Below are 26,353 nucleotides of genomic sequence, written 5' to 3'. Positions count from 1 at the left end.
GGGCCTGGGCGTTGATCGCGGCGTGCGTCCCCGCAGGGCCCTGCCCGCCGCCGCCCTGGCGCTGCACTGCCTGGACGGGGTCTTCCTCTCCCCCAGCGAGAACGACTTCGTGAGCCGGGTGGCCGAGGAGCTGGAGCTCTTCCTGCTGCAGAGCCAGCACGAGAGGTAAGCGGCTTGCCCGGGCCCCTGCAGGGCGAGGGAGGGTGCGCAGCTCTGCGCCGCTCGGGCCTCTGCAGGGAAAAGGGAAAGGGTGGCATCTCGCCCGAGCACGGGCACGAAAACGGTGAAAAGAGCCGTCGTGGTTATTACCGTTCCCGCTGGCCACGCCAGAAGTTTGCTTACCCGGGTGCGGTCCGCCCGCGGGCCTCCCGCACGCTGCTGCTGCGGCTCCTTGTCTGTTTTCAGGGTCCTGCTGTTCCCGCCCTTGTCCAGCCGCCTCCGGTACCTGATCCACAGGACCGCGGACAACGTCGACTTGTTGAGCAGCTTCTCCGTTGGGGAAGGCTGGAAGAGGAGGACGGTGATCTGTCACTCAGCCATACGGTATAATAGCCCTTAGGTCCGCTCCAGACCCTGCCTTGGGGAAGCCCAGCCCTCGGGGGTTGCAGTCCTGCTTTTGACCCAAGTTTGGGATTCTTGCTCTAATAGTGAGGTTCCAGGTTGGGTTTGTTCGCAGCCATCTTCCCGTAGGTGCAGCTGAGGCAGCAGACCCTTGTCAAGCGACTTGCCCAGGGTCGTGCAGCAGATCAGCTGCAAGCAAAATGCAGGAGTCCTGCCTGCTCCGCAAGGCTGCTCTTCCTCCCTCCTTGCCCAGTGCCCAAGGGATGACATGCAGTATGACTGGAATCCAGAACCGTGGGTAACTTCACCTCTTGGGATTCGAGTTGGACGTTGGCCTGTGAAATTTTAGTGCATCAAAGTAGAAACCACAATGACTGCCAAATGCTGTTGTAGTGACTACAACCCAAAGCAAAGGCAGGACGCCTGGGATCTGCACACAGATTTGGGAGTGCCATCTGCCTGATAGAGCAAAGGCGTAGAAGAGGGGACTTCCAACTTCCACTTCTACCCCTGTCCTTCTTCCCTCGGTAATCTTAATCTAATGTTGGCCTGGCTAAAAGGAGACTATCAATTTTTGCAACAAAAATAATGCAGTGAAAAAACACCTGTTTATTACTCACACCTTGCATGTTTTTCATTTGCTGCTTAAGTTTTGGCATCTACACAAGTATAATACACCATTTTACCTCCCGACCTTAACTATGCCGACAACATTAACTGTTAGATCCAATAATAAACCAATAGGTTAGCACTTAGTGATCTATGTTTTAAAACAGCAGCATCTGTTTCTACAACCCTGGGTGCCCTTATCTGTTGTTCTTATTTAGGTACAGAGATCTCAACAGAAGGAGAAATAGGTCAAGGAAAGAAATGTAAGGAAATGGAGGAGAAAGGCGAGAAGATACTTAAAAAAGGAACCAAAAGCAAAGAGCTGGAGATGATAGGGTGGAAGGAGGGTAGTGCCCTCCTAACTTTTAATAATTGGTGTCCTGAAAGGCATCCCATATCTAGAAATCTTTCTTGGGCATTTTTATTACAGCACATGTGCTGCCATGTTGTTGTTCCAGTGTTCAGTTTTGGGACACTTGTGCTTACATTTCCAGAACACTCATCTCTGAGTAGTCAGTAGTGTCCTGTGACCCAAAGCTTTTTTTTTTTTTTTAAATTCAGCTTCCACACACTATTTATCAGGCTCCAAATTACATGGGTAGCTCTATATAATTCACTGTCGTTTGGCATGAACAATATATTCAGTGCAATTCTGCCCCCACACTCTTAATCTTGTAAAGCATTAGATGTAAATTCACTCTGCTTTTTAGTAATTCATGTTTGCTGTGTGGGTCTTCTCTAAGTGGAAAACAATCAGCAGAGTAGCTTTAACAACTGTCTGTGGTTGCTTTCATTTTCATTTACTCGCTTCTGCTATGCTGGGATTATAAATATTTCCCTGGAGCGCTTGTATGCATTTCCATTGAGATTTTAAACAGCAGTGTGGGACATTTCTCTTTATCTTAGTGTTTTGTGAAACTTTTTTTTTTAAAGGTAATAATTCTTTTTCAGATTTGCATTGACAAATGTGTCTGAAAGGGTCCATTTTAACTGCCTTAAGGAGTCCTTAACAATGATGCTGAAGTGAAGCCAAAGTGCCTCTGATATCCCTTTTAGCTGGCCCAACATGATTCTAGATAGAGAAAAGAAGTGTCATAATGTTGGAGCAGCAGGATGAACACTGGCTCTGAAAGACATTTTCGTTGCATCAAAAAATTAGGTTTTTTCCTACCATTTTTTTAAAGGGTCAAAAATTGCAATTCCCAGTCCAATGTAAATTGAGATTAGTATTGCTTTCAGGACTACTGAAAGTGTGGACGAAGCATGCTGGGAGTAGATGAAGCATAGGAAAACAGCATGCTGAGTTTTGCTGGCTGATACCTGAAGCTGCTGTTGTGTTGCCCTGCAGAAAAGTGAAGGGCTTTGTCTGTTCCTCAGGGTTTTGAGGCTTTTATGAACAGCTCTTGATGATGAAGATCCCACTGATGGTTCATTTCAGCTCCTGGACATGTACAATATAGATAGATTACAGAATGAATGTCCCTTCCCTTCTTTTTCTGTCTGATTCTTGTGCTGCTTTGCCACCTGGTCCCATCTCCCTACTGTTTGATTCTCTCTTTTCCACCTGCATTCACTGCCTGATCGCTCCCCTGGAAATGCTGTCTGGTTGTTCCCAGACCTTTCCCCTCTACATCTCAAGACAACTCTCTCCTGCTTCCTTCAAGTTTCTTCCTGTTCCTCTAGAGCAGAATCTACCAGGATGGCTGCTCCCTGCCAGCAGCTGCTTTCACAGACCTCTACGTGCCTCTGCAGTGGGGAGTTTTGAGTTCTGTGGAAGCAACAGGAGAGGGCAAGTCAGAGCCAGATGTTATCAGCTAGCTCCCTGCAGGTCACTGGCAAGCACTGCTGGTTACAAAGGATGCATGCATGCAATACATTCTGGTCTGTGAGGCATGCTTCCTTGCAGTCAGAGAGGGGAGCTAATTTTGCTGCAGCTAATGCAGAGTGCTGTAACGCATCTTATTTCTGCCTGCTGTTTTGGTGGTAGGTTGCCCGATGAGGCTGGCGATCAAAATGGCTCTTGCAGCAACACGTCAAGATCCCACCGCCCTCTCCAGTCGAGAGGCAGGGGAGGCCGGGCTGCAGGGCTGCGCCACGCAGAAATGCCTGCTGATGGCTCTCGAACCAACCGAGGAACTGGCAAGACCAGGAGGCAGCCCCGGAGGAAGCCAGATAAAGCTCTGTATGTCCCTAGAGCAATGCGCAAGAAACAGGAGGAATGGAAAGATGAAGCACTGGCAGCACCTACATCTGAGCCAGGAGCTGAGGTGCAAGAGGAGGGGAACTGTCTTGAAAGCACACCTGAACAGGCCCCTGATGAGCTAGCAAGCTGTGAAAGCATCATAGGTCCCAGCCAGGAAGTGGACATTACTCCTCCAGCCCCCGACAAGAAACTCTCTGAAGTCCAGGTGCCTTGTGAGATGCATGAAGAGCAAGCAATGAATGAAATCAGGGTTGAGGAAAGTAGCAAGTGTCCAGTGAATTGTTTGGACACCCCTGTAATGGAGCATATTAAGAATTTAGCAGTACTGGAAGGTCAGGAGAACAGCTCTGCAAGTACCACTATACTGGAGTGCAGCAAAAAGTTATGCCAACCAGGAGATCAAGATGGAGACCCTGTGGACTGCAGTGTATCAGGGTATAGTAAAAACTCAGTCCTATCAGGAAGCCAAACGAAAGACTGTATTGTAGCAGAGGACAGCAGAACCTCCTCAGTCCTGGAAAACCAGGATCATGGTGCCACTATATTGGACAGTGAAAATCTACCCCTGCTGGCAGATCCTAATAAGGACTATGTGGAGGCTGCCATGCTGGGTCACAATAAAAACTTGTCTGAATTGGAAGACCAGGATAAAGATTGTACGGGTGCTGCCACATTGGAATATAGCCAGCACTTAAGCCTTCTGGAAGATCAGATGGATGCCTCTGTCCGAGAGCATGGTGAAAACCCATCAGTATTTGATGAACAGGATAAGTCCTCCGTGGATAATTCTGAACCAGATCATGGCAAAAAGGAACCCTTGCCAGAAAAGCAGGATAAGAACTGTACAGTCTTGGCTGGCACGCTATGGGCTGAATTGGAATTGTCTGCCGGAGATAAAAGCATGACAAATTCACCAGGTAGTGAGCAGGAAGAGCGCTGCTTCGAGGATGAGTGCAGTGCTGAGCTCTTGGAAGAGGTGAGTTTCACCATAATCATTTTCTCAAAACTGTTCCCCAGAGGCAGTCATGAGTAGAGTCTGGGCTCCAAGTTAGCCAGGTGGGTGGGATTTCAGTAGTCCTCCTAAGAAAAGAAAGGCAGAGCGTATCTGACAGCTCTTTTGTGATTCATACGGACTTCTACTGAGCCCTTTCAGTGGGGACAGTGGCCTGAGGAGGTTTGTCCATGAAACTGTTCAAGTGCTGCCCAGGGCCACATGGATTCCCATCTACTGAACATTTTCTGAATTACATTGTTGGATCTTGCTCCACTTCCTAGCAGTCAGGAGTCTGAACCCAAGCCCGTAACTCCCCACAACTTAATTGGCATTTTCAGGGCAAGAATTGAATGAAGCTCAGCTGAGCCCTGGGTCAAGCTTTGCAAAGCAGGGTTGCAGTTCGCTGGCAGCAGTGTGCACAGGAGGGAAACTGATGCCCCTCCTGTGGCCAAGTAGGGAGTGCCATTAACCTGTCACACTAGTCCTGAGCACCTTATCTTTGTTCCTCTTCCTGGAGTGCTGAAGCACCTCCTTAATGCAGTTATCTTTGCCATACAGGCTGTGAAGTAGGGAGGTGTTATTCTCATGTTTTGCAGGTGAGAGGCTGAGAGACTTCCCTAAGGTGTTGGGGGGAGGGGAACTGGCCCAGGTGCCCAAATTATCATCCTGTTGGCCACTGAACATGCAAGCCTGATCTGTGGGTTGGAACACTGCTTTTCAAGAGCCCCCAAATAGCTTTGCTCCTAGATTTTGGCAGTGCTTAAAAATGCACCCTCACATGTAACACTGTCCTCCTGTCAGATTGCAGCATACTTAACTGTGAAGGACATCAGCATTGAGAAGATTCAGTTTGATTACTCTAGCTATGGTGATGCACAGATCAATGAGGGAGACTTTGGTCACGTGATAGAGATCTACGACTTCTTGCCATCTCTGAAAACGGAGCATCTGATGGAAGCATTTTCCGAGTTCCAGTAAGTACATGCCCAAGGGTAAGGCTGTGGATGCAGGTCGTGCCAACCTAAATACTCCAGCTGACATTGCTGGAGCTCCTTCCCCGAGTGAGCAGTACTTGGCTTTCTAAAATACTAACATTGTATGTGCAGAGCCCAGTAACAGACTCTAATGATGTTGTACTGAGTTTTAGCTCAGGCTGCATGATTAAGGCTTTTGTGGAAGACTTTAATCCAGTGGAATCCTTTTTTTTTTCCCCTGCAAGTGATGCCTGGCTTTGAAAGAGAAATTCTCTGGTGGTTGTAGGTCAGAGCATGCAGGCACCCTCATGCACACTTTACTGATGAGAATATGAGTGTCTCCAGTGAGGTTGTACGTTATCAAGGTGTTCATGTAGCCCTCATCGTTGTGGGAGCTCAGTGTCCCAAGTAAAGTTGCCCACTTATATAACTGTACACAAAATCTAACCCTTTTCTTTGTGATGGCTCACTTGGAGATAAGTTGTATCATTTGAAATGTAGAGCAAGGAGACAGCAATCCATTGGTATTCCCATAAGGAATGCATTGCTTACAGTAAAAGAACAAAATTCATCTCCGCTTCCAGTATAAATCTGAGACAGCAGCAACTTTTAATACCCCATTATCCACTCTGCAAATATGTGTTCCCAAACACCAGTTCATATGCTTCCTTAATACACCTTAAGGATCAATATTAACTCTGTCACAGTGTGTGTATAGCTGAATTCTAAGACTGGGGAAGAAGCAGCATGTTTTTAGTTGCATGTTGACTTGATGCCTTTCATTCCCAACAGTCAACCTGGGATGAAACTACCAATAACATTCTGTTACAGGGAAAACAGTTCTTTCCTGTGCTTCAGGAAAACCTTTGAAATCCTACTACCAAATTTAAAAAAAAATGGAAACACTTTTTAAATACTTTCTTGTGATTAAATGCTCTCCACATCAGGTTTTGTACCTCAGTTACTCTTGAATTTCCTAAACTTAAGTCTACCCAAGCATTGGAATCATGCCATAATGTTTGTAAAGGTTTCCATGAGTTTCTGTTTACCAAGCTCTCCTTTTATCTTGTTCCTTTTTTTCAAGTGAGAGTGGTTTCAAGATTCAGTGGGTTGATGATACGCACGCTCTGGGTATCTTCTCCAGTCTGGCAGCAGGTATGGTGACGACTTTATGCCAGTAAAAACAGTCTTGTTTGGATTTTGTCAGTAGAGCACAATAAGAGGTTCTGGAGCCTTACACATTTACTTACCCTACAATATGAAATCCACTTAGTATCACTGGATTCCCATTAGAAAAAAGACTATGATGTCCTATTCCTGCCAAAAAGTAGACAATTTAAGATGCAGGTCCATGGAGTCCCATTTAGATCGAAAACCAATCATACATCCTTTATTCCTACTGGCAGTTGTAAAGAAGCCTGTTTCCCAAGGGGGTACAGAGATCTTTGTAGTTTACCACCAGCCAGATAAACCTGTTGGAGGTGGAAGGCTTTTTTTCTTCTGGCCCTGTTAGGTCCTGCTCCCTTCATGAAGGAGCCTTCTGTAATGCATATTAATGCAACCTCTGGTGCATGCTGATTCATTCCTGCAGAGAGCCCAAGCAGTTGCAGACTTTACTTTCAATTCTTCCCTTTCTCCCCAATCTTTGACTTGAAACATTTAAAAAATACATGCTCAACTTCCCACTCATGACTCTAGAATTACTTATTATTCATGTCCTTCAGCTGTTGTTGTATAGAAACCCTGGCTTGGGTAATAAACAGGACATAGGAACGCTGGTATAAGGAGCAAGTGTTTTAAATCATCATTCTTTTTTAGGAATGAATTTGTGCTGCCAGTTTAGGTTATCCTTGCAACTAACAAAATTCCAACAAATCCACAACAAAGGGTACTTGTGAATCTCAATGGATATCATTAATACTGCAGTATCTAGGTCAAATACCAAATCCTTTGGCCAAGTGATTCTTGCGCTGAAACTACCCTATGCTTCAGATCAGGACCTAGCGTAGAGGAGTTTGTTTTCTGATCGTGCGTGGATTCAAAAAGTCTGTGGCCGATGTCTTGGGACACAATTGTATACTCTTAAACCCTCCCCAAAACTTCTGTTAAGTTCAGTGGGAGCCTTGCAGGCAACAAGGAATGCAAGCTTCAACACTTGGGTGAAAAGACTAAATTGTGCTGCTCCTCTAAAAAACATCTTGGCTCAGACCATCAGATGGCATGATTTCAGTGGTATTATACCCTGTGGGGGGGGGCCCTGGTCTGTGTCTGAACTTTATGATGAGGGTTCCCAAAATGTAGCCTGCTAACACTATTGATCTGTTCTCTTCGAAGCATCTCAGGCCCTGGGACAGACCTATGCAACTTTAAAGATCCGACCGTTGATCCACGGGACAAGACAGTCTAAAATCAAGGCACTTCAGCGACCAAGTATGCAATCCCTTACTTATTCCTTGTTTGGCATATTACTGATCCCAAAGGGAGGGTAGGGGGACTGATTTTATTGGAATTAAAACTTGTACTGCTTTAAGAACAACACTTCACTCCTTTCAGTCTTATCAGTGCACTGCTGCAGTAGACTTAGCTGAATCCTGTTGTGCCTCATGCATCAGTAGGAAAATAGTTACCATAATTCTGCATTTGGAATGTTTCTGGTTGTGAAGATCCTGAAGCCAGAGAATCCTGATAAGGGCCTAATTTTTCTATGCTACTTGGTTGTGCTTAACACAAATGAAACTAGCATATAGGAACACAGTCTGCTTTCAGCGTTACCGAGCTTGCATACATAATTTCCTTGAATTGTGCTACACAATTAAATTTCATAGATAAAATGAAACCAATGGCAGTTGTGCTTTGGTTGGCATAATTTTATTTTTCAGTATCAGATGAAGATAAAACTGTTACTTAAGCTTAGCCATTCATATTTAGTAACATTTAGTTCATTTATTACCTTATTTTAAAATCATACTGCAATCACTTGTCTCTCACAATAAAGTTTAAAGGTCATGAATCTTGTAGCAAGAGAGAATACTGAACATACAAGCATACTCTTACTCCTAGGGTACATTGCAGTCAAACAAAAATTATTAACCATTTAAAGGGACTCTCTCACATTTAGTATTTCCTGAGTTACGAACATTGCTAGAATATTTAAGAGAATGGGATTTGCTTTCCAACCTTGTTCAGCTAGCCTGATGAAAGGACTAGTCCAATCTCACTTCCTCAATCTCCTGCACTAGGCTAATGCTGCAATATTTGGGTTGCAAACACTGTAGAGGAGTCCTGAAATTAGAACAAAGATGTATTCAATTAAAATCACATGCTTTTCCCCCAAAAAACTTCCACTTGGATCTGAATTAGCTCACCCTGTCCCCCTTGAAGGCTGGTTTAGAGTGATAGGCAATTTATTTTCCAAACCTTGAATCCCAAACCTTTCTTTTAAAAAAAAAAATATATATTTTTTTTAAGCTGTTGGGCTGCCCTTGGTTGTGGGGGAAAAAAATGTCTTCTCAAAATCTAAGCAGAGCTCCATAAAAAAACTGGATACATTAAATTTGTAGATAGTTACTTTTAAAAGATTACATTTTTTCAGCTCCTTTGCATGTGAAACCAAGACTTCTTAAGTTGGCAGTTTTGAATTGGTCAGATTTTGGCACTTGTTTCTTAAATAAATAATTTGATCTTTCAAAAACTTTTAATAAGCGAGGTGATGACTAGTAACTGTTAGCACATGACCTCTTAAAACGGTTCTTATATCTCCCCATTAAAAACGTGTATTAATAGCTGAAGTATTTTACTTTTCCACTCTGGCACTTGCTGGGGGGTTTATAGTGATACTTTTAGTGCATTTCAGATAAGATCTGTTTCTACATGGGTAGAAAACTGGAGAACACCATAGCTCTTAATTGATAGTATTGGTAAATAATAGCAATTCAGATGCTACTTTCAAAAGAGAACCTTGAAGATTAGCAATCACTGCAGCAGAGGGCTGGAGTTTTCCCTGTTTGAATGTAGCCTTTTGTACTTCCATGGTGCCTTCCGTCTGTCATCCGTAAGCATTTTACAGACAGTAATGAAGTCAGCCTCCCAACAGCCCAGGGAGGCAAGTCTTTCTTACAGGAGGTATTTGAGGCACAGAGGTAAAGTGACTGGCTTATAAATCACATGGCAAGTCAGTGGAAGAGCTGGGAGTAGAATTAAGCCTTCCTGGCTCCCAGCTCTGTAATTGATCTACAAAAGTATTCCTGAAATAGCAGGATTTAATTCTCCTTCCTTGCTAACCATTTCATTTCTGAACCATTCTATTTAGAGCTTCTTCAGCTTGCTAAAGAGAGACCCCAGACAGACACAGCAGTGGCTAGAAGGCTGGTGACAAGGGCATTGGGACTACAGCACAAGAAGCAGCGGGTCCCTGGCAGTGAAGTGTTACAGCCAGAGAACGTGGACCAGGGAGAGTGAGCCAGATGAGTGCATCTCTGCTATTAAACTGCATGCAGAACAGTGAGTTGTCATTAGGACATTCTTCTGTGGGTTAGTGTGGGTTTTTTTTTCTAATTTGGCAAGGGAAAAGTTTACTATTGTTGAGACATCCAACTCCCTCGTTGCACTCTGGGAGCCAGGCCTTTTAGGATTTTCATTGTGCTACAGCAATATGGGCACAAGGGCCACCACTGCTCTTCATCATGGAGAGCATCTTATCCTGTCCCCCAACAGCCTCCCAAAGCAGCTCTTACCCATTTGGGCTTGATTGTCAACACACTTATCACAGGGCTGGGCCCCTTGTGTGAGCAGAGCAGAGATTGCCCAAGCCTCCCAGAGGTGGTCTGCACTGAATCCATCCTTAACTCATGCCAGGGGATCTCTGGCCACTAAGTTAGTTCTATATATGTAAAACAACAGTAAGAGCTGCTCTGGAAAGAAGATGGAAAGGGACAGGAGGAATGTCTTTGGCCAAAACTTGACCTTAAGCAAAAGACACAAAGCAACACATTTGCAGGAGTCGATATCTATTTAATGTTTGCTTAAGCTGTAAAGCTGTTTTTTCCTTTGTTTAAAATAAAGTTATACCACAAAACTGATGAGCAGCAAATGCATGGAGAACCTTCATTTTTTATATAAATACAGTGTATTTAACCAGCATAATCAGGTTTGTGGCGTCGCAGTATTTCAAGGAGAGTTCTTTTCTACCGATTGAGGAAAAAATCAGAACTTGACATTGTGCTTTTATTGTTATGGAGCCTGATCCTGAGACTCTCCCCCGCCCCTTGTTGCATTCAGAATGGAGGGGGCTTGACATCGTCCGGTCTCACCCTTCCCCCCAATACAGCGTGGCGTTTTCCAAGTTCCAGTAGGCTAAAACCTTTGTTCAATGCCAGTATACAGGCACTGGATGAGTATTACGAGCACCTCTGACAGGCAGTAACCAATGATGGAACTGGCATCCTTTAAGCCTCACAACACCCCTGTGAGGTAGGTTACAGAGAGCAAATGTTTGGTTAAAGGGACACAGCCAACAGCAATCACATAATGGACTGAAACCATTTAATCTGTTGTTACACACTTAAGCAAGTCTAGCATTCAACAGCCATAGCTGTTGAGTCAAATTCACATTTCATGTGGGTCCTTTTTTCCTTTTTTAAACACACACAAAGGGAGGGAGAATTCCTATGCTGAAACATAATTAAGGCCACAATAGTGTCATGATGCCAGAAGACCTGGTGCAATACCTGTATTAAAAGATGAAGGACTTCAAGCCACTGGTGTCTCTTTACACGGTTTCCCTGAAGTCCAATCCAGTGGGAGTAGAACCCAAAGATCCTGACACACACAGTCCTTTGCTCTACCCACACAGTGGAGAGGAGACAGAATTCAGCAAAAATACACATACATTGCATATAAAGCATTCTTCTGCCCAAAACAGATTTTTATTTCAAGTAGGTGTGTGTCTGCAAACACTGTTCTGCCTCAAACAAACAGAGGAGTACAGCTAGCACCAATATGCAGTTATGGAAGTGTAAAAGTTATCAACTTCTATGGGTGGTCTGACATAGCATGTGGTCCAGATCTATGACAGAAAAGGCCAATAAGTTATATTTGCAAAGTATATTGGTGTCGCACTTTAACATCTTTTACAGAAAAGGCACCAATCTAACATCCAGCTTAAAGGTACTGGAAGGAAATATGCAGCTGCATGCAGGATTGGGTGAATTATCTTGCTGTGGAAAATTAAATATATTCTAGTGGACTCTTGCCACAAGGAGGCATATGAGATTTCATGAATGAGTTGTTGCTTGGTAGAGGTCTGGTAATCTCAGCACTGTGTAAGTACACAGTGCTGAGAGGGCCTGCTTTAGGTGTTAAGAAGATTGCGATGCAAGTTGTGTTTGGATCTAGAAATTGTGCCACAGTATTACATTACGCTTTCTCCCCTCTTTTCTCAGAAATGCTGCTCCAGTTTTTCTTTTAGTTAGACATACTGGCCACTTCCTTGCTAAACTGGGTATTTGCATGGTATTATTTCCAAGAAGCTATCTCACAAATGTAGGTTTTTGCATCAGGGGCATGCTCAGACTTGACTTAAAGCTAAAACATTGCGAGAAGGGGATAAGGCAGCCAAGGTTGAAGTGCGTTTAAAAGTTGAATACAGAAATGCATGCCTATTATCACCCCAATGCAACCACCATACCCATACTCTGCTAGCTGCAGCCTAGAAGGTTTGAAAAAGAGGAAGGGAGCTCTAGTGAAAGGTAAGACTGGACGGATAGATGGATATGCAGCCTGATTTTTAAAGGAGTAGGGCCTAGTGGAACTACAGCCTGGTCCAAAATCAGAACATTAAGGATGAGGATTACAGAGTTAACTCCTTATTGTGCTGAGCACCTGGAATAAGTATGGAGGGCATCACTGAAAATAACTTACACAGCTAACTTAAGTTCATGATTGCTTGCTTGATTCTTTTTCTGTGCAGTGGTTAGGGAAGTCACTGAGAGGCATCCCTGCTTCCTTAAATAGAGTGGGGGGCGAGGCAAGGCTGTTCTATCGACTGGACACGCGATTATTTGTCAGTCCGCTGAAATGATCAAACTTCTCTTCTGTTTCTTCGCTGAAGGAGCCACCTGTGGAGGCCAAGGAGACAACACTGCAGTCAGAAAAGACTGCCTAAATTATGTGCATTACACACGGATGCAGAATGCATCAGGCCACTGAAATATTAGGGTTATGTAGTGTGCAATTGCTTCTGTAGTGATGCTGTGACAACACACTACCTTTCCAGCATCTTTCTTCTGATAATGGAGAGCTTGAAGCATCAGAAATGGTACAGATAGGCAAAATCACTTTACTACCTAATGTTTCAGCTTTCCTAGGGCAGCACAGCTCTGCCTGACTGTCACAGCTTGGAACCAGAGAATTCTGTTACGGATTTCATTGACAGCTCCTTCTTTACCATGTTCTTGTAAACTTTAAAGGCCCCATGTTTTGAATGTTTATGAGGGTGACTAGACCTGGCTTTCTAGCTTATTTTTCATTCAGTTGATCTCTACATCATGGAGGCAGGAACTATATGCATATGGCATGTTTCATCTGAGAATCATTAACTGCCCTAAGGAGATTTCATCTAACATTTTCCCTCGGATCCATAACTCAGCCTTTGCACACAGCTGGAAACTGGAACTGCTTCTAAGTTAATGACTTGCCAGTAAGACACGGTGAGCAAGCATTACTGAAGCCCAGGAATCCTGACTGCCAGTACCTGCTCTAACCTGCAGCAAATGCTTCAAGTAATATAGCTGTACTTCAGAAAGCTCAGCTCACTACATCATCCCCCTGCTCACCTATATGGCAGTTATACATCCAGATGCGCTGGCCATCATATCGGCTCCTGCATTTCATCACATTGTTTGAATAATCAGATTCCGCAACTTCAAAGTTTGGATTGATGACCACCTGAGAAAAGATTAAAGTTATCATGGTTAATTAATGATGCACAGTGGCCTGGAAATGGCATAAAAGAATTAGCTAAAGCTGGTTAGAAAACAAAAGAATGAAGAATATTTTTTTAAAACATGTTCCTTGTTCTGGCTGACACCACAAGAGACTTCCTTAGAGGACACAAAAGAAAGAAGGTAAGGTTTTCTCCTTAAACTGAAGTAAGGTGTACAGGGGAGACTTTCCTTCTAATCAGTTGCAATATATCTGTAAGTTAGTAGTGCTGTCTCTGCCCCAGTACTTGCCAACACTGGAAAAGAATATTTATGCTTGTGGCATGGTTAGGCATATCAATCTATCTTTAAGGACAGGTGGGAAATGGCAGTGAGGGTGCTGTGCCATGGATTGAATGCAGGCTGGATGCACCTGCTGAGAATATACTTGCTAGGTATGTACTGATGTGACCAAAACCAAACCTGTATTGATATATCCTCATTTATAGCTTTGTTCTTGCTAGTAAGATAAATGTATCCACTTGAGCTACTGTTATCATGGAAGACAATACCATCCCTTGCAGCACAAACATACTCTCCAGAAACTTCCTAGCTCAGGAAAGAACTAAGTGAACAGCAGGGAAGACATTTAAAATCCCCCTCTCTCACAAAACTGACACCGAATTTAGAGCTGAATGAATTCTTCCTGCACCTACCACTTGGAGGGCGACCAGGGTCCTCTACTCAATTCTTCGCACTGCATTGTGAGGTGAAAACAAGGCATAAGAAACATGCAATGCTTTCACTAAATGTAAAGAAGAGAGAAGGCATGCTTCTCATCTCACGGGTTGTAAAATACTTTGATTTCTCAATTGTGGGCCCAAAACCACTTAAGGACATTCCATACAGATCACCAATAACTATTTGGGTGCAGGGTATATATATATCATTTTAAGAAAATTAAATTTACAGGAGAAGCCAGCTGTGTGTGGTCTGTAGGTTCCTTAAAGTGGTGCTTTGGAGTTTATTTTGGTGGCCTGTGAGAACTGCATCCTCCAATGACAACCTACTGTTCTATCCAGCAGTGTGCATTTATACCAGTTACCTGTGTCCTATGAATACCTTCAACAACCTCAGAAAAATTAGGTAATTCTCAAAATGCTGCTCAGGCAAATGATTGGGCTGTTTTTCATGATCTGTCTGCAGTTCTGGTCTCACTGTCTTCAATGTATTGTGAGATACTCCTATCCATCTATAGAAGAGAACTAGTTTGTTGCCGACTCCCAGTAGGTAAGAGACATCAGCAGCTTGCTTCCCAGCTCTCCCTGTACCTGGAAGAGGTAATCTCCTGGTGGAGTATCAGTAATATCAATCCACTGGCAGTCAATATCATGGCGATACACATCCCAACATCCAACGGAGATCCCTTGTTCACCAAAATTGGCACATTCATACTGTTTCTGTGCATCTGAAAAAGAAATATAACTGCTAAGTAACATCAGAAAAAACAGAGTCTGTTCTGGATTTGAGAGGCACTTAAACTTAGCTGAAAGAGGCAATAAAATGCATCCCTTAGGCCATCAGTAGAAGTATTGCCAGAAGAGAGAGAAAAGTATAAATGATACCATACAAGGCACTGGGGAGAGCTCATTTGAAATGCTTTGTATTATTCTGGTCACCTATGTTCAAGAAATATGAATTTAAACAAAACAGAGGCAGAAAAGGCCTAATGGGATGTTAAGGGGAACAGAGGGCATCTTTACATGTGCTCCAGGGTCATTCATCAAGATTACTCAAGTCCGCTCTGATGTATGCTAAGTAACACACATCCATCTGAGCACACATCACACGTGTATAGATGCCCAGAGAGTCTACCTTACACCATAGACTAGAAGAGGTTGGCTTGCCTAGCATAGCAAGGCTATAAACACTTCAGGGGGCAAAAAACGAGGGAGGGAGAAGACAGGAAGAAGGTAAAGGACAACACTGATACAAGAACAAAGGGGAATAAAACCAGCCATGAAAAAAAATTGAGCTGGAAATTAGAAGGAAGCTTCTAACTGGCAGAACAAGGAGGTTCCATATAACCTGCCACTAGGTTGCTTTGCCCTCACTAATCCTGGCAAGCAGCAAGATGAAACTTGTTGAGCTTATGAAGGGAACTGTATAATGTGGGCCCTATGTTTTCTCCCTGTAGAGATTATGGACTCAGCACACTTAAGATAGCACCTTTTGTTCTGAAGCTATGCAGCCGTTTTGGGGTTGGAACTCAGCCACTTTCAGTTGTCATGAGGAGGCAAGACATCCCTTTGAAACTAGAGACTGTCGGAAGGCAGACAGAGAGGACCTCCTCTCCTGGATTAAGCCTAACTTTGCAAAGATTGTCACTGGAAGGACTTGGGTCTCCTCCACTGAGCTGAAGTCAGCACAGGCCTTTTCTGGGCCATGAAGTCTGTGTATGAGTATAGTTTTGGTGGTTGGGAACAAATGCACATAACCTTGTCTCCTGCCAAACATGTAAGGCTGTGTTTTGGAAACACTGCATTCACAGGAGTCAGAAATACAAGGCCAGGTAATTCAGAAGTGCAACAACAGCCAGATTTTCAAAACCATTAAGCAGGTAATAAGATGAGCTCCTGTGGGACTCCTGTCCCTGCACCACATCACTAAGGACCTTTTGTAAGGACAGGGATACTGTTAATGTTATGCTGCCGAGACCAAGCATCCTTGGATCCCAACCACTTTGCTCTACTTAGCTTCAAGTGCAACTGCAGTTCTTGGGGGATCACTTTGCAGACTTGGAGAGCTCCTAGAGCAGTGATTCTTAGCTCAGGTGCCAGGACACCCTGGGGTGCCTTGAGCTCCTTTCAGTGGTACTACAGGGTGCCATGCAATGTTAGCACTGTTAGGTGTGCAAACATGATTCGCATGATAAACCTAGAGATTTCAACAAAGAATCCAGAGTGTTAAAAACATTATTCCCTTTTGTGATCTTTCTGAGTTCTTTGCAACAGAAGAAGTGCTCTTTTATTTTCCTGTAGTCCAAACACAAGTGAAAACTAACAGCTGGAATTTTCCTAGGGGTGCCTCAAATCTAAAAAGTTTGAGAACCACTGCCATAAACTACTAGCAATGAACTCAGCACAAGGCGTCTATACTGACAATACCTGCTTCACATTCACTGTCTTCCAAACAGAAACTGGCTTTGTGTCCTTCAGCTATTTTGGTCCCATTGAGGTTCAGCAGATCATAGTGTGTGAAGACTTCCATACTGTGATAATGCCTGTGAGAGAGAAGGAAACAACCGTCTTGAAATAGGGCTCAGTTATCCTGCAAGAGCAGGACAAGAACACCTTCGACCCCAGTGTCGCTGGGACCTTGGCACCTGGGGTTCTGGGCACTCCTCCTGTCCCCAGCAGAGTTGTTGCATTTTGCATGAAGTAGTCAGTGGGTAAAATACATAGAGTAAAATGCACAGTCACTGTGGTCCTTCGAAAATGGATTTGAAAGAGAGAGATGCATAAAAGTGTCAAAGGGATTGGCTGTGCCATGGCTACTGCAGAAATCCTGTGCACCCTAGTGCTCTTGACCAGAAAAACCATTTCCTAACCAGCACCAAGGGGAGCAGAGACCTCCCCATGCAGCACCACCAGTTGTCCAAGAGTGGTGCGAGCAGAACCCAGCGGCCCACATCCTCCAGCCAGATGAATCCCTCAGCAACAGAGGAAACAAGTACGTGCTTCTAATTAAAGCTTCAAACCCAGTCAGCTGGAGCCAGGAGCCCATCCTGTTAGCTGGAGCTTGCAAGAACCCAGTGTGCAGAGCCCTCTTAGCTCCCCTCCAAGAGGAAGTTTTACAAGCACTTAAATTATAACTTTACCATGTATAGTTTATTAAGCTGCTGCAGCAAGACCTCAGCTCTTTGGAGACCAGGTCACCTGTTTTGGCTTAAAGCTAGATTCAGAGGCTGAAAGTTAGTTATCTTTCAGTGCCTGATTTGGGCACAGGCATTTCCCTGCCCCCAGATAACTCTGAATGAGAACCACATTTCCTAAGAGCAAGGGGAAAAGAGAAATCCATAGCCATTGGCAGACAAATCATAATTTCTGGTGACCATGCCATTGCTCCCTAGGCCAAGAAACATCAATTATCCCCTGCTTCCACTGGGTCTCCGGCAACAATCTCTGAATAGAGCAGAATGTACCCAGCTACCAATCCAGCTTGTGGGATTTTTCTGTATAAAGAAAAAATAATGCATTATGAACCCACTGACAGGAAATTAACAACAGATGAGGTAAATCTCTCTCTCAGCATGTTTTCCCCTGCCCTAAACAACCCAACAGCTGGGTTCACATACACAACAGTTTCATAATGTTCACAGGGTACTGACAGAGTCAGCCTGACTGTTGGCCCGTCTAGCAAAAGCGCTCCAGCTATATGCAACACAGCTGAGTTGGGATCATTCCCCTTTGCAATGTGGGCTGTGCACGTGCACATCTGATACCAGGGTTGCACAGCTGCCAAGCAAAGACCATGGCACAAATTGGGGAATGTTGCTCCCAGGAAGGACTCTCTGCATCCACCCAGTGATTCAACACAAGTCTCTTGGTAAAATTAAGCCCAGGCTGAAGTCCAGCCAAAGTCAGTGGGGTAGATTCAAGTGGTTTGCTGAATAAAGGTGGACTTAAGCACATGCTTGAAAGTTAAACAAGTGCTTTGCTCAGTCAGGGCACTTGTAACAGAGACCAAAATATGTCCTTTTGCTCACTGAACTAGCGATAAAGCCAATTCCTACAATATTATTCTTGGGCGCCAGGGCAGCCACAGCCTCAGATGCCATGGCGATGGACATTTAAATAGAACAAAACCCTGTGTCCTCCAAATCAGATCCCCGCAAGCGGATCCTACAAACCTCATCTTTTCCTGTCCAAGCGCGGGGGGGCTGGATCCAATGATCTGTAAGGTCTCTTCCAGCCCCTAACAGCTATGAAATTATGAAACTATGATTTTTGCAACCCTGTACCTGGGTATACGTGTCAGCCACTACAGGCCGGACTGCCAGACTGGGGAACCTGAACAGACAGAGGTAATTCAAATACACTGCTGATGAGTTCTAGGAGTAAAATTCCTTTTCTCTTCCAGCTGCAAAAATCATCATGACTTCACAATGAATGGCACGATTTTCTGACAGACAGTGTAGGTTGAAACACCCGTCCATGCATGTTTTATTTAACCACAATTGGCTCACAGAAGTAACAAAAAACATTTTTTTACTATGGGGAAACAACATTTTTCTTTCCCCCTTCTTTCCCCCTCCACTCCCCCCAGAAAGTCACCATGGCTAAACTGCTGGCAGAAGTTCTCAAGTTCCCCTTCACTTTGCCATTAAGTGCCTTTTCCCATTTTTGTCCTGCTTCTGTGTCATAAGCCTGTTGGACAGAAGCTCACAGAGACAGTGAAAAAGGAGTCGTTCTCTGGTGGCTGAGCTATTGACTTTGAAGTAGTCTACTTTGGCTGCCTCAGATTTAAAAAAAAAAGTTAAACCTTAAGTCTGACTTAGTTCCTAAAATATGTCTGCATCATTCAACCAGGCGTTTATATTATAGTGTTTACAGACTGGAAAGACTGAACAGGAATTGAGTTCATATTCCTCTATATAAACAGAATCCAGTTTAAAACACACAGACCGCCAGTAGCCTCTTCCTGATCTTCTCCTTGCCTCACCTCACCTTGCTTCACTTAACACGTCTCCCCACAGTTGCAGAGCCTTGCTCCTTTCAAGCAGGCTAAGACATGACTTGCATCCCATTGTGCTGTGATATTATGCTGCATCTGTGAATAACTCTGATCCCTCTACAGCAGAAGTGGGCAAAATCTGGCCCGTGGCCCAAATCCAGCCCTCTGAGGGATTTTGTCTGGCTTGCGGCAGGCCCCTCAGTCCTGCTTGGCCCAGGTGCTGGCTTTTTTCTGGCTGCCTCCGCCACCAGCCCCAGCCCCATGGAGAGGGGCTGGGACCCTTGCATGAGCACCTGCATGAGCACCTGCATAGATAACCAAGGCCAATACTGGAGCCATTCCTGTTATGGGATGTAGGAAAGGAAAGGGAGGGGGGCCAGGGACTGCATGAGAAATGCAGCACTAAAATGTCCAGGATGCAGGGGGTGGAGAACAGGGTATCCCCAGGCTGAAAGTGCAGGCCCAGCCCTGGTTCACCCCACTTTGGGGGACTGGGTTCCCTGCAGTGCCCGCTTCGGACCCACCTGCCCTGGCCATGATGAGCAGCGGTGGCAGCCGGGCAGGAGCTGCTGGGTGCTAGGAAAAAATGGGGCCTGGTGGCAGGTGTGGCTCTGTCCCCCTCACTGCTGCTGGGTCCTTCTTGCTGTGGTCACCCAGAGCTTTCCTCCCTGCCACTGCTGGCACCAACACTGGCTCCAGGCTGAGCTGGGCCCCTGCACCCAGAAAGGCCAGGGTGGGGAAAAGAACCCCAGTGCAGGCTCTGGGTGGCAAGAAAGGCCCAGCAGCAGCGAGGGGAGGGAACTGCACCTGCCACCAGGTCCTGATTATTCCCAGCTGCAGATGGTACTTATTGTGGCTGGGGTGGGTGGGTCAGGAGTGGGCACCGTAGGGATCCCATCACCCAGGGCTGGAGCTGTGCACTCAGCCTGGGGCCGGGTAGAAGCTGCTGCTGGACACTGGGAAAGAGCAGGACCTGGTTGTGGACACAGCTGCCTCCCCCCTACCATTGCTAGGGCCTTCTCGCTGTGGCCACTCAGAGACTGCCACAGCAGTTACCCTGTGGCTCCTCCCCACCAACCCGCTGGGCCCAGGGTGGTTTGGAGGCAACGCCGGGGGCGATGGCCTCGGCTGGACTGCCTCTGCTGAAGCTGCTACCCACCTGCACCCACATCAGCTCCCTCCCCACCCATGGGCCCATCTCACATAGTGAGGTTTGGTGAGCAGTTACATGGGTGGGTCAGGGTGGGGGGGCTCCCTGAAACTCCCTATGTGGCCTACGGGCCCAAATAATTGCCCACCCTTGCTCTAGTGTAGCCCATTGTTGAAAAAGCTGTCTGCTGAAGAACAAGCAGCCAGAGAATATCTTATTAGAAGGTGCTGTATGGTCAAACATTGTTCTGCGGATCCTCAATAAATCCCTGCTAATTACAGATGTCTTCTGTCTGCCAAGTTAGGACAAATATGATTTGGGTGTTTTCTTTTCTCAAAAGCAGCCCCTCCAAGCCTTTCCAGTCCAAGCTGCTTTTCCTTTTCCATTTACCATGCATTATCTCCTGTTCATTTTCATCCTGTGCTGTCAGTATTGACCACTCTGATCCAGTGGCAGGCAATCGTATGTGAAGCTGTTCCTTTGCCAGTCTGCACTGTGCTGAAGGCCTGGACTTTTATGAAACAAAGCAGAGCCTGGAGCAGTTGGAGTAATTAAATGCAAGGCACCTTTTGAGTCTCAGAGGAAGGAGATATGGAAAGAATGGGATCTTGCTGGTCAGAGATGGAGGGGATCTATGAAAGTAGAGTTTGATACCTGCCTCTTAACTTCAAATCAGCAGAGGACTCTAGTTTTGAAGGTAATGGTGCCATTAAGGTTTCCAACATGCTTTGGTTGGATCGTCAGCTAATGACAGATGGTGCCAAGTGATCCCACTTTGTGGATTCCTTGTTGCATGCTTAAGACATCTCTTTCTAGCAATGGCCATTTAAGTCACCCTTGATCCTGCCAGAGTGTCTGACAGAGTTGTTTACCTTTATTTTCAATTGAGAAATAACTGCAGAATCTCAGATACCTCTGGGTTATACGTGTGTCCATGCTAATTTGATAACTGGAACCACAGGCACCTCTTGTAACTAATCCTAATCCATACTATGGATGCAACTTTGCAGGTGCTCAGAACCACTGTGAATGAGACCTCTGACTCCCATTGACATCAGTGGGTTCTGGTAGTACTCAGCATCCTCAAACAGCCAGACCACTGATGCTTCTTCCTCTCCCCTCCTACTTCCTTTCCACAGAGACACTTAATGGCCAGAACATGTGACAGATCCACTCATTTGTACCAACTGAAGGCTTAGTGCAAATTTTCTTTAGCAGCATGGGTGATGTGTGTCCCTCTTAAAATTTCAACTCAGCTCCTTTCACTATAACTGGCAATGCAATGGGAAAAAAAAACACCTGACCTTGCTGTATTTCATTAGGGCTGATTTTGTACTGAATAGCTTTGTGTGTATAGCTAAATTACAGAAAGTAGTGTAGATATGTATATCTGTATGCTGTGCAAACAGTATCCTAGCTACATACATAATATGTATATCCAGATAATGTGTCTCTCAGTATATTCAGGCATGTATACGCCCCTGCCTCTTGCTGTGCGTATGGGTCTCAGTCATATACAGATTCATACTAACATTTTGTGCAATACTCATCTCTATAATGTTAGCATTATAGCTGTATAACCACACAGGGACTTTGCACCCAATATTCTTCCCAAAAAGCAGCCTACTATCACCCCTCTGGTTTCTGACCAAACTCTGATATTCTGAAAACTATACTTTTTTTTTTAAACTGCCTTTGGAAACGCACTTCCTTTTTCTAAACAGAAAAGGGCCAAAATGGCCCACAACCAGCTGAGCCCAGAAAGGCTCTGTGTGCAAAAGCATACTGGAAAGTAGGTTACCATGGAGGATATTTGCTGACGGGATCGAAAGACAGCTTTCAGACGATTCCAAGTAATGATCCAAGAAGACAGGAGCTTGCAAAGCAAAGAGCGAGAGGCTCTGTGTGAAATTATTTTATAAATTGCCTTCTGAGGCAGTTGTCTTTTACAAGGAACTCAGAGGTGCCTTTCCTTGCCTGTGTAGGGCTGCTGAATAGCCCACTGAAGAGGGCTGCAAGGATCATAGCGTTCAACTGTTGTTAAATATCCTCTCTGCATTATCTACTCACATCTGATCTGCATTTCAAATCAGTCATTTCAACATATAGCACACTGGGTTCTGATGCTCTGTGCATGTTGTAGAGGGTGGTATGACAAACCCTTTTGTATTGTCCCAGAGGAATCCAGAGACTTTCCTGGAAGCATCTCTGGGTCTGCAATGTCTGGTGTTCTTCAGTTTTGCAATTTCTTGACAAAGTGAACCACAATAGGATTCTAACACTGCCTGGCAACATCAGTGGTTTTCTATTGGAATAAACCTGCTACGTGTGTATGTGTGTACACACTGCTCCAGGCCTGTATTTTTCAAGTGGACTGTTCCCAGCTCTGTCCCACGACATTCTGAGTGGCTGGGGTATGCAACATAAATGACACCCACTCAGAGAGGCTTTTGAGTACCGTTGTGCCAGTGGCTTTGATATGTGGGTACATGTCCATGCAGAACAGACCCAAAACCCATAGCATTTGCTGCACTGCCAGCAGGGACAGCAGAGGAGGTTATGCTTTGTGCCTGCTGCAATACCTTCACAGAACCCAAGGAGCTGAAGAGTGTTAGCACAAGAGGCAAAAGGGGGAGCAACCCATGTACTCACCTGTGACAGTCATGCCAGATCCAGGCGTGGCGGCCATTCTTTGGGCGGAAGTCAGACTGCCCGTTGTTGTGGATCTGGGAGGAGAACCGCAGGAGCCTCCGGTAGCCTGAGGTAATGGATGTGTTGGCGGCAGAGGAAGCCAGGCAGTTCTCCTCCAGCGCACACTGCAACATGAACATTGGCCGGTCCTCCAGGTAGGAGGTTTGCTCCACCAGCTCGGCGTTGAGCACCAGGTCAGGGGCAGCTGAGGGCAGGGAGAAGAAAACGTGACACCAGCTTCTTGAGAGATGTCTACACCAAACCAATGGCCTGCCATGCACTAGTCACATCTCAGCTGCAGACACTGGCTTGGCACCCTAGCCAGAACAGGTATTAGCCAGAAGTCAGTGCACCAGCTTAACCCTCTGCAGGGAGCCATGCACAAGCCAGCCAGCTCAGGCAAAGGAAGCTAAGGGAAGTAAACCACTTTTGAAGAGAAGCAGGGCACATTGAGGGTCATGGGAAAAAGGAGGAGGTGATCAAGGGAAGACCTGCAGCCGATGGAGAGTTTGAGGAAAGGACAGGGAAGAAATCCAAATACAGAGCCCTCCAAGCAGTTGTATACCCTGTTCTCCACCCCCTGCATCCTGGACATTTTAGTGCTGCATTTCTCATGCAGTCCCTGGCCCCCCTCCCTTTCCTTTCCTACATCCCATAACGGGGATGGCTCCAGTATTGGCCTTGGTTGTCTATGCATCTCGAATAAGAGAAAATAAAAGGAACTCACTTTCTGAGCAGGAAACTCCTGCAGCAAAGCGGCCACCACCCCTGGGACATGAAACTCTGGAGCCATCATGCCGACAGTGACCCAGGGACATCTCTGTGCCTGAACACTTCACGCCACTCATAATGACATCATCAGCACTGATGTCTCCATGCCAGTACCAAGTTTCCTAGGGAAAGGGACAGAAACAGGTTATTGGATACACGTCTCGGCCTTTGAAGGCTCAGATCAAGTGTAATATCCACAGCTCTCTTATAGGAGGGGCACATGCCATCAGCAGGACAGATCTGGATTTCTGAATTCCAGATGCAGAAAGTGTATGAGAAAGACAGTAACAAAGGAGACAGCATCAAGTTTTAGGTTAAAAGGATGTGCATTTGCATTTGGAACAGGCAACAAAGCCCTCTTCCGCTGCAGGGAGAAGCGGTGCTCCCCACACAGAAGCCTATCTAGCGAAGCGGCACCACTCTGAAAGAGGCTAGCAACTCTGAACGCGCTCTCAGTCTCCTGTTTTGGGGCATAGAGAATCATAGAAAATGAGGGTTGGAGGGGACCTCAGGAAGTCATCCAGTCCAAGCCCTTGCTCAAAGCAGGACCATCCCCACCTATATCATCCCACACAAGACTTTGTCTACGTAAGCCTTAAAAACCTTTAAGGATAGTGATTTCACCACCTCTCTGGGTAACCTGTTCCAGTGTTTTACTGCCCTCCTAGGGAGGACAATTTTCCTAATATCCAAGTTAAACCTCCCTTGCTGCAACTTGAGACCATTGTTCCTTGTTCTGTCATGTGTCGCCACTGAGAACAGTCCAGCTCCAGCCTCTCTGGACCCAGCCTGCAGGTAGTTGACAGCTCCTATTAAATCCCCTCAGTCTTCTCTTCTCCAGCCCAGCTCCCTCAGCCTCGCCTCACAAGGCATGTCCCCTAGCCCCCAAACTATTTTTGCTGGACACAGGACTCCAGACGTGGCTTCACCGGTGCTGAACATAGGGGAATAATCACTTCCCTCAGTCTGCTGGCAATGCTCCTACTAATATCTATTTGCTTCAGTCACCAAGCCAGGTCTTCTTTAGACGGCATCTCTAATATGCCCTGTTCTGGAGAAGATGGAGGGTTTTGATCTTAACTCCACATTTTCAAAAACAGCTGGTGATTGTTGGTGTCCAACTGCAAACCCTTTAAAGGGGCCTAATTTTCATATAGCTCTGAGCACCTTCTTCCTGAAAATCAGTCTCTGTTAAGGGATCTCTCTCTACATGGGCACCAAAATCACCAGTCCCTTCCGAAAATCTTTGTCCCACCCTTTATGGGCAGGTCATGTCCTTGGAGCCATGTCTGTAACCCCATGATTGGTGCTCCATGCAAAGATCTGGCTTCTGTGCCAGTCTTGGTCATGAACCACATGTATTGTTATATCTCCTGGACCAGGGGTGGGCAATTATTTTGGGCAGAGGGCCACTTACAGAGTTTTGGCAAGCCATCAAAGGTTTTCTAAATTAATTTTCTAAATTTTTTAGGGGCCCTGTGGGCCGGTTAGAAAGGCCTGGTGGGCCGCATCCAGCTCCCAGGCCACATTTTGCCCACCCCTGTCTAGAGCAAGGCTAAGATTTGCCCAAGGTGATTTCATTAAAGTATGAAAAGTTAACATGCCTTGGTTCTAAATTCACCAGCTCACCAGGCTTTGGCAGCCAGCCTGGAAACACAGGAACAACTCAGTAAATGGTGAGCTATGCAGTTCATCAGCTTTTCCACACACAACCTTTATCAGGAGCTGCTACTAATTAGCTGATTGTGAATTTCTTAACACTTAATGGCACTGTGCCCCCCGAGCATCTGGGCAGCCACTCTTATACTCTACTATGCTATACTATGTGCTGTGCACTGGCAGCAGACAACAAAGACATGCATACAATAGCTACTCTAGGTGGAGTGAAAGCAACACTTGTGCCCAGTTACCAGAGGGCAAACTTAAAGAAACACAATTATTTTCTTTTCCTAAAAAAATAAGGAACTAGGGGGAAAAAGCTAACTTAACAATATCCAGGCATTCAGATACCACAGTTTAATCTGTCAGTTCATTAACACAAGAATTCCTGTTTCAGGTTTGCTGCAGCTTTGCAGAAATTGAGATCTTCATTAATAAGACCTCAGTGAGACGCTTTGACTAGTCTGCAACCCACTGTTTTATGCTGCTGAGATTTTGTACTGTACTAAGTCAAAGGAGTGCTACAGCAATCTCTGTGCAGTTTACATAGTTGCCAACATAAAGCATAGTCAGAGGCTTATACCCCCAGGTCCCATCCCACTCCATCATGCTTTAATCACTGCAATTCATACTAGGCAAATTGTAGCAATCTGTGTGCATGACCTGAAACTGTTGCCAGAAGGTATTTTATCAGATGGAGCCTCCTGCTTGCAGTGAAAGTACTGAAGCCCCTGAGCTATCTCAGACATCTCGTATAATACTTAGCACTTCACATCTTCAAGGCACCATACAGACTACTTAACCTATACAACATCCCTGTTGTTTGTGCCGTACAGGTAGTGATAGTGAGGAAAAGAATGATAAATAACCTTTCAAGGGCCACACAATAAATCAATAGCAGAAGAAAGAACATAATTCAGGGGATCTGACTACACATGAGATCACAATGTCCTCCCCAACCCCCCTGCATACGAGAGATGACCCTTAGGGCTAGGGACAGACATTATACATAAACCAGTTTAAGTGATCAGAAACTGGTTTAAACCTGTAACAGAACAGATGTTCAGTGCACATAAACCAGTTTGA

At 45.4% G+C, this 26,353-nt stretch overlaps 2 protein-coding genes across 2 annotated transcripts in view; one reads left to right on the top strand and one right to left on the bottom strand.

Moving 5' to 3' along the window:
* Position 1: 1 nt before the first annotated feature.
* Positions 2–10,430, top strand: R3HCC1 (R3H domain and coiled-coil containing 1; the record flags this gene model as incomplete). Its single annotated transcript, XM_019556545.1, has 7 exons — positions 2–165; positions 406–543; positions 3,158–4,349; positions 5,169–5,341; positions 6,426–6,496; positions 7,676–7,771; positions 9,651–10,430. Coding segments are annotated over 7 exons (1,983 nt in total), but the record flags the coding sequence as incomplete, so codon positions are not given.
* Positions 10,431–10,961: 531 nt separating this feature from the next.
* Positions 10,962–26,353, bottom strand: part of LOXL2 (lysyl oxidase like 2) — an 86,801-nt gene continuing 71,409 nt past the window's right edge. The window contains exons 9-14 of the mRNA XM_019556582.1: positions 23,565–23,730; positions 22,799–23,042; positions 16,428–16,543; positions 14,592–14,728; positions 13,174–13,285; positions 10,962–12,456 (exon numbers count right to left, since the gene is read on the bottom strand). Coding sequence (XP_019412127.1) covers positions 12,377–12,456; positions 13,174–13,285; positions 14,592–14,728; positions 16,428–16,543; positions 22,799–23,042; positions 23,565–23,730 — 855 coding nt within the window. The 3' untranslated portion in view covers positions 10,962–12,376. The remainder of the gene's footprint in view (positions 12,457–13,173; positions 13,286–14,591; positions 14,729–16,427; positions 16,544–22,798; positions 23,043–23,564; positions 23,731–26,353) is intronic.

The sequence above is a fragment of the Crocodylus porosus genome, unplaced genomic scaffold, assembly GCF_001723895.1.
Source record: "Crocodylus porosus isolate Cpor-Errol unplaced genomic scaffold, CroPor_comp1, whole genome shotgun sequence".
Classification (NCBI taxonomy): domain Eukaryota; kingdom Metazoa; phylum Chordata; order Crocodylia; family Crocodylidae; genus Crocodylus; species Crocodylus porosus.
Note: the sequence above shows the minus strand (reverse complement) of the source record. Positions and strands in the feature narration are given on the sequence as shown.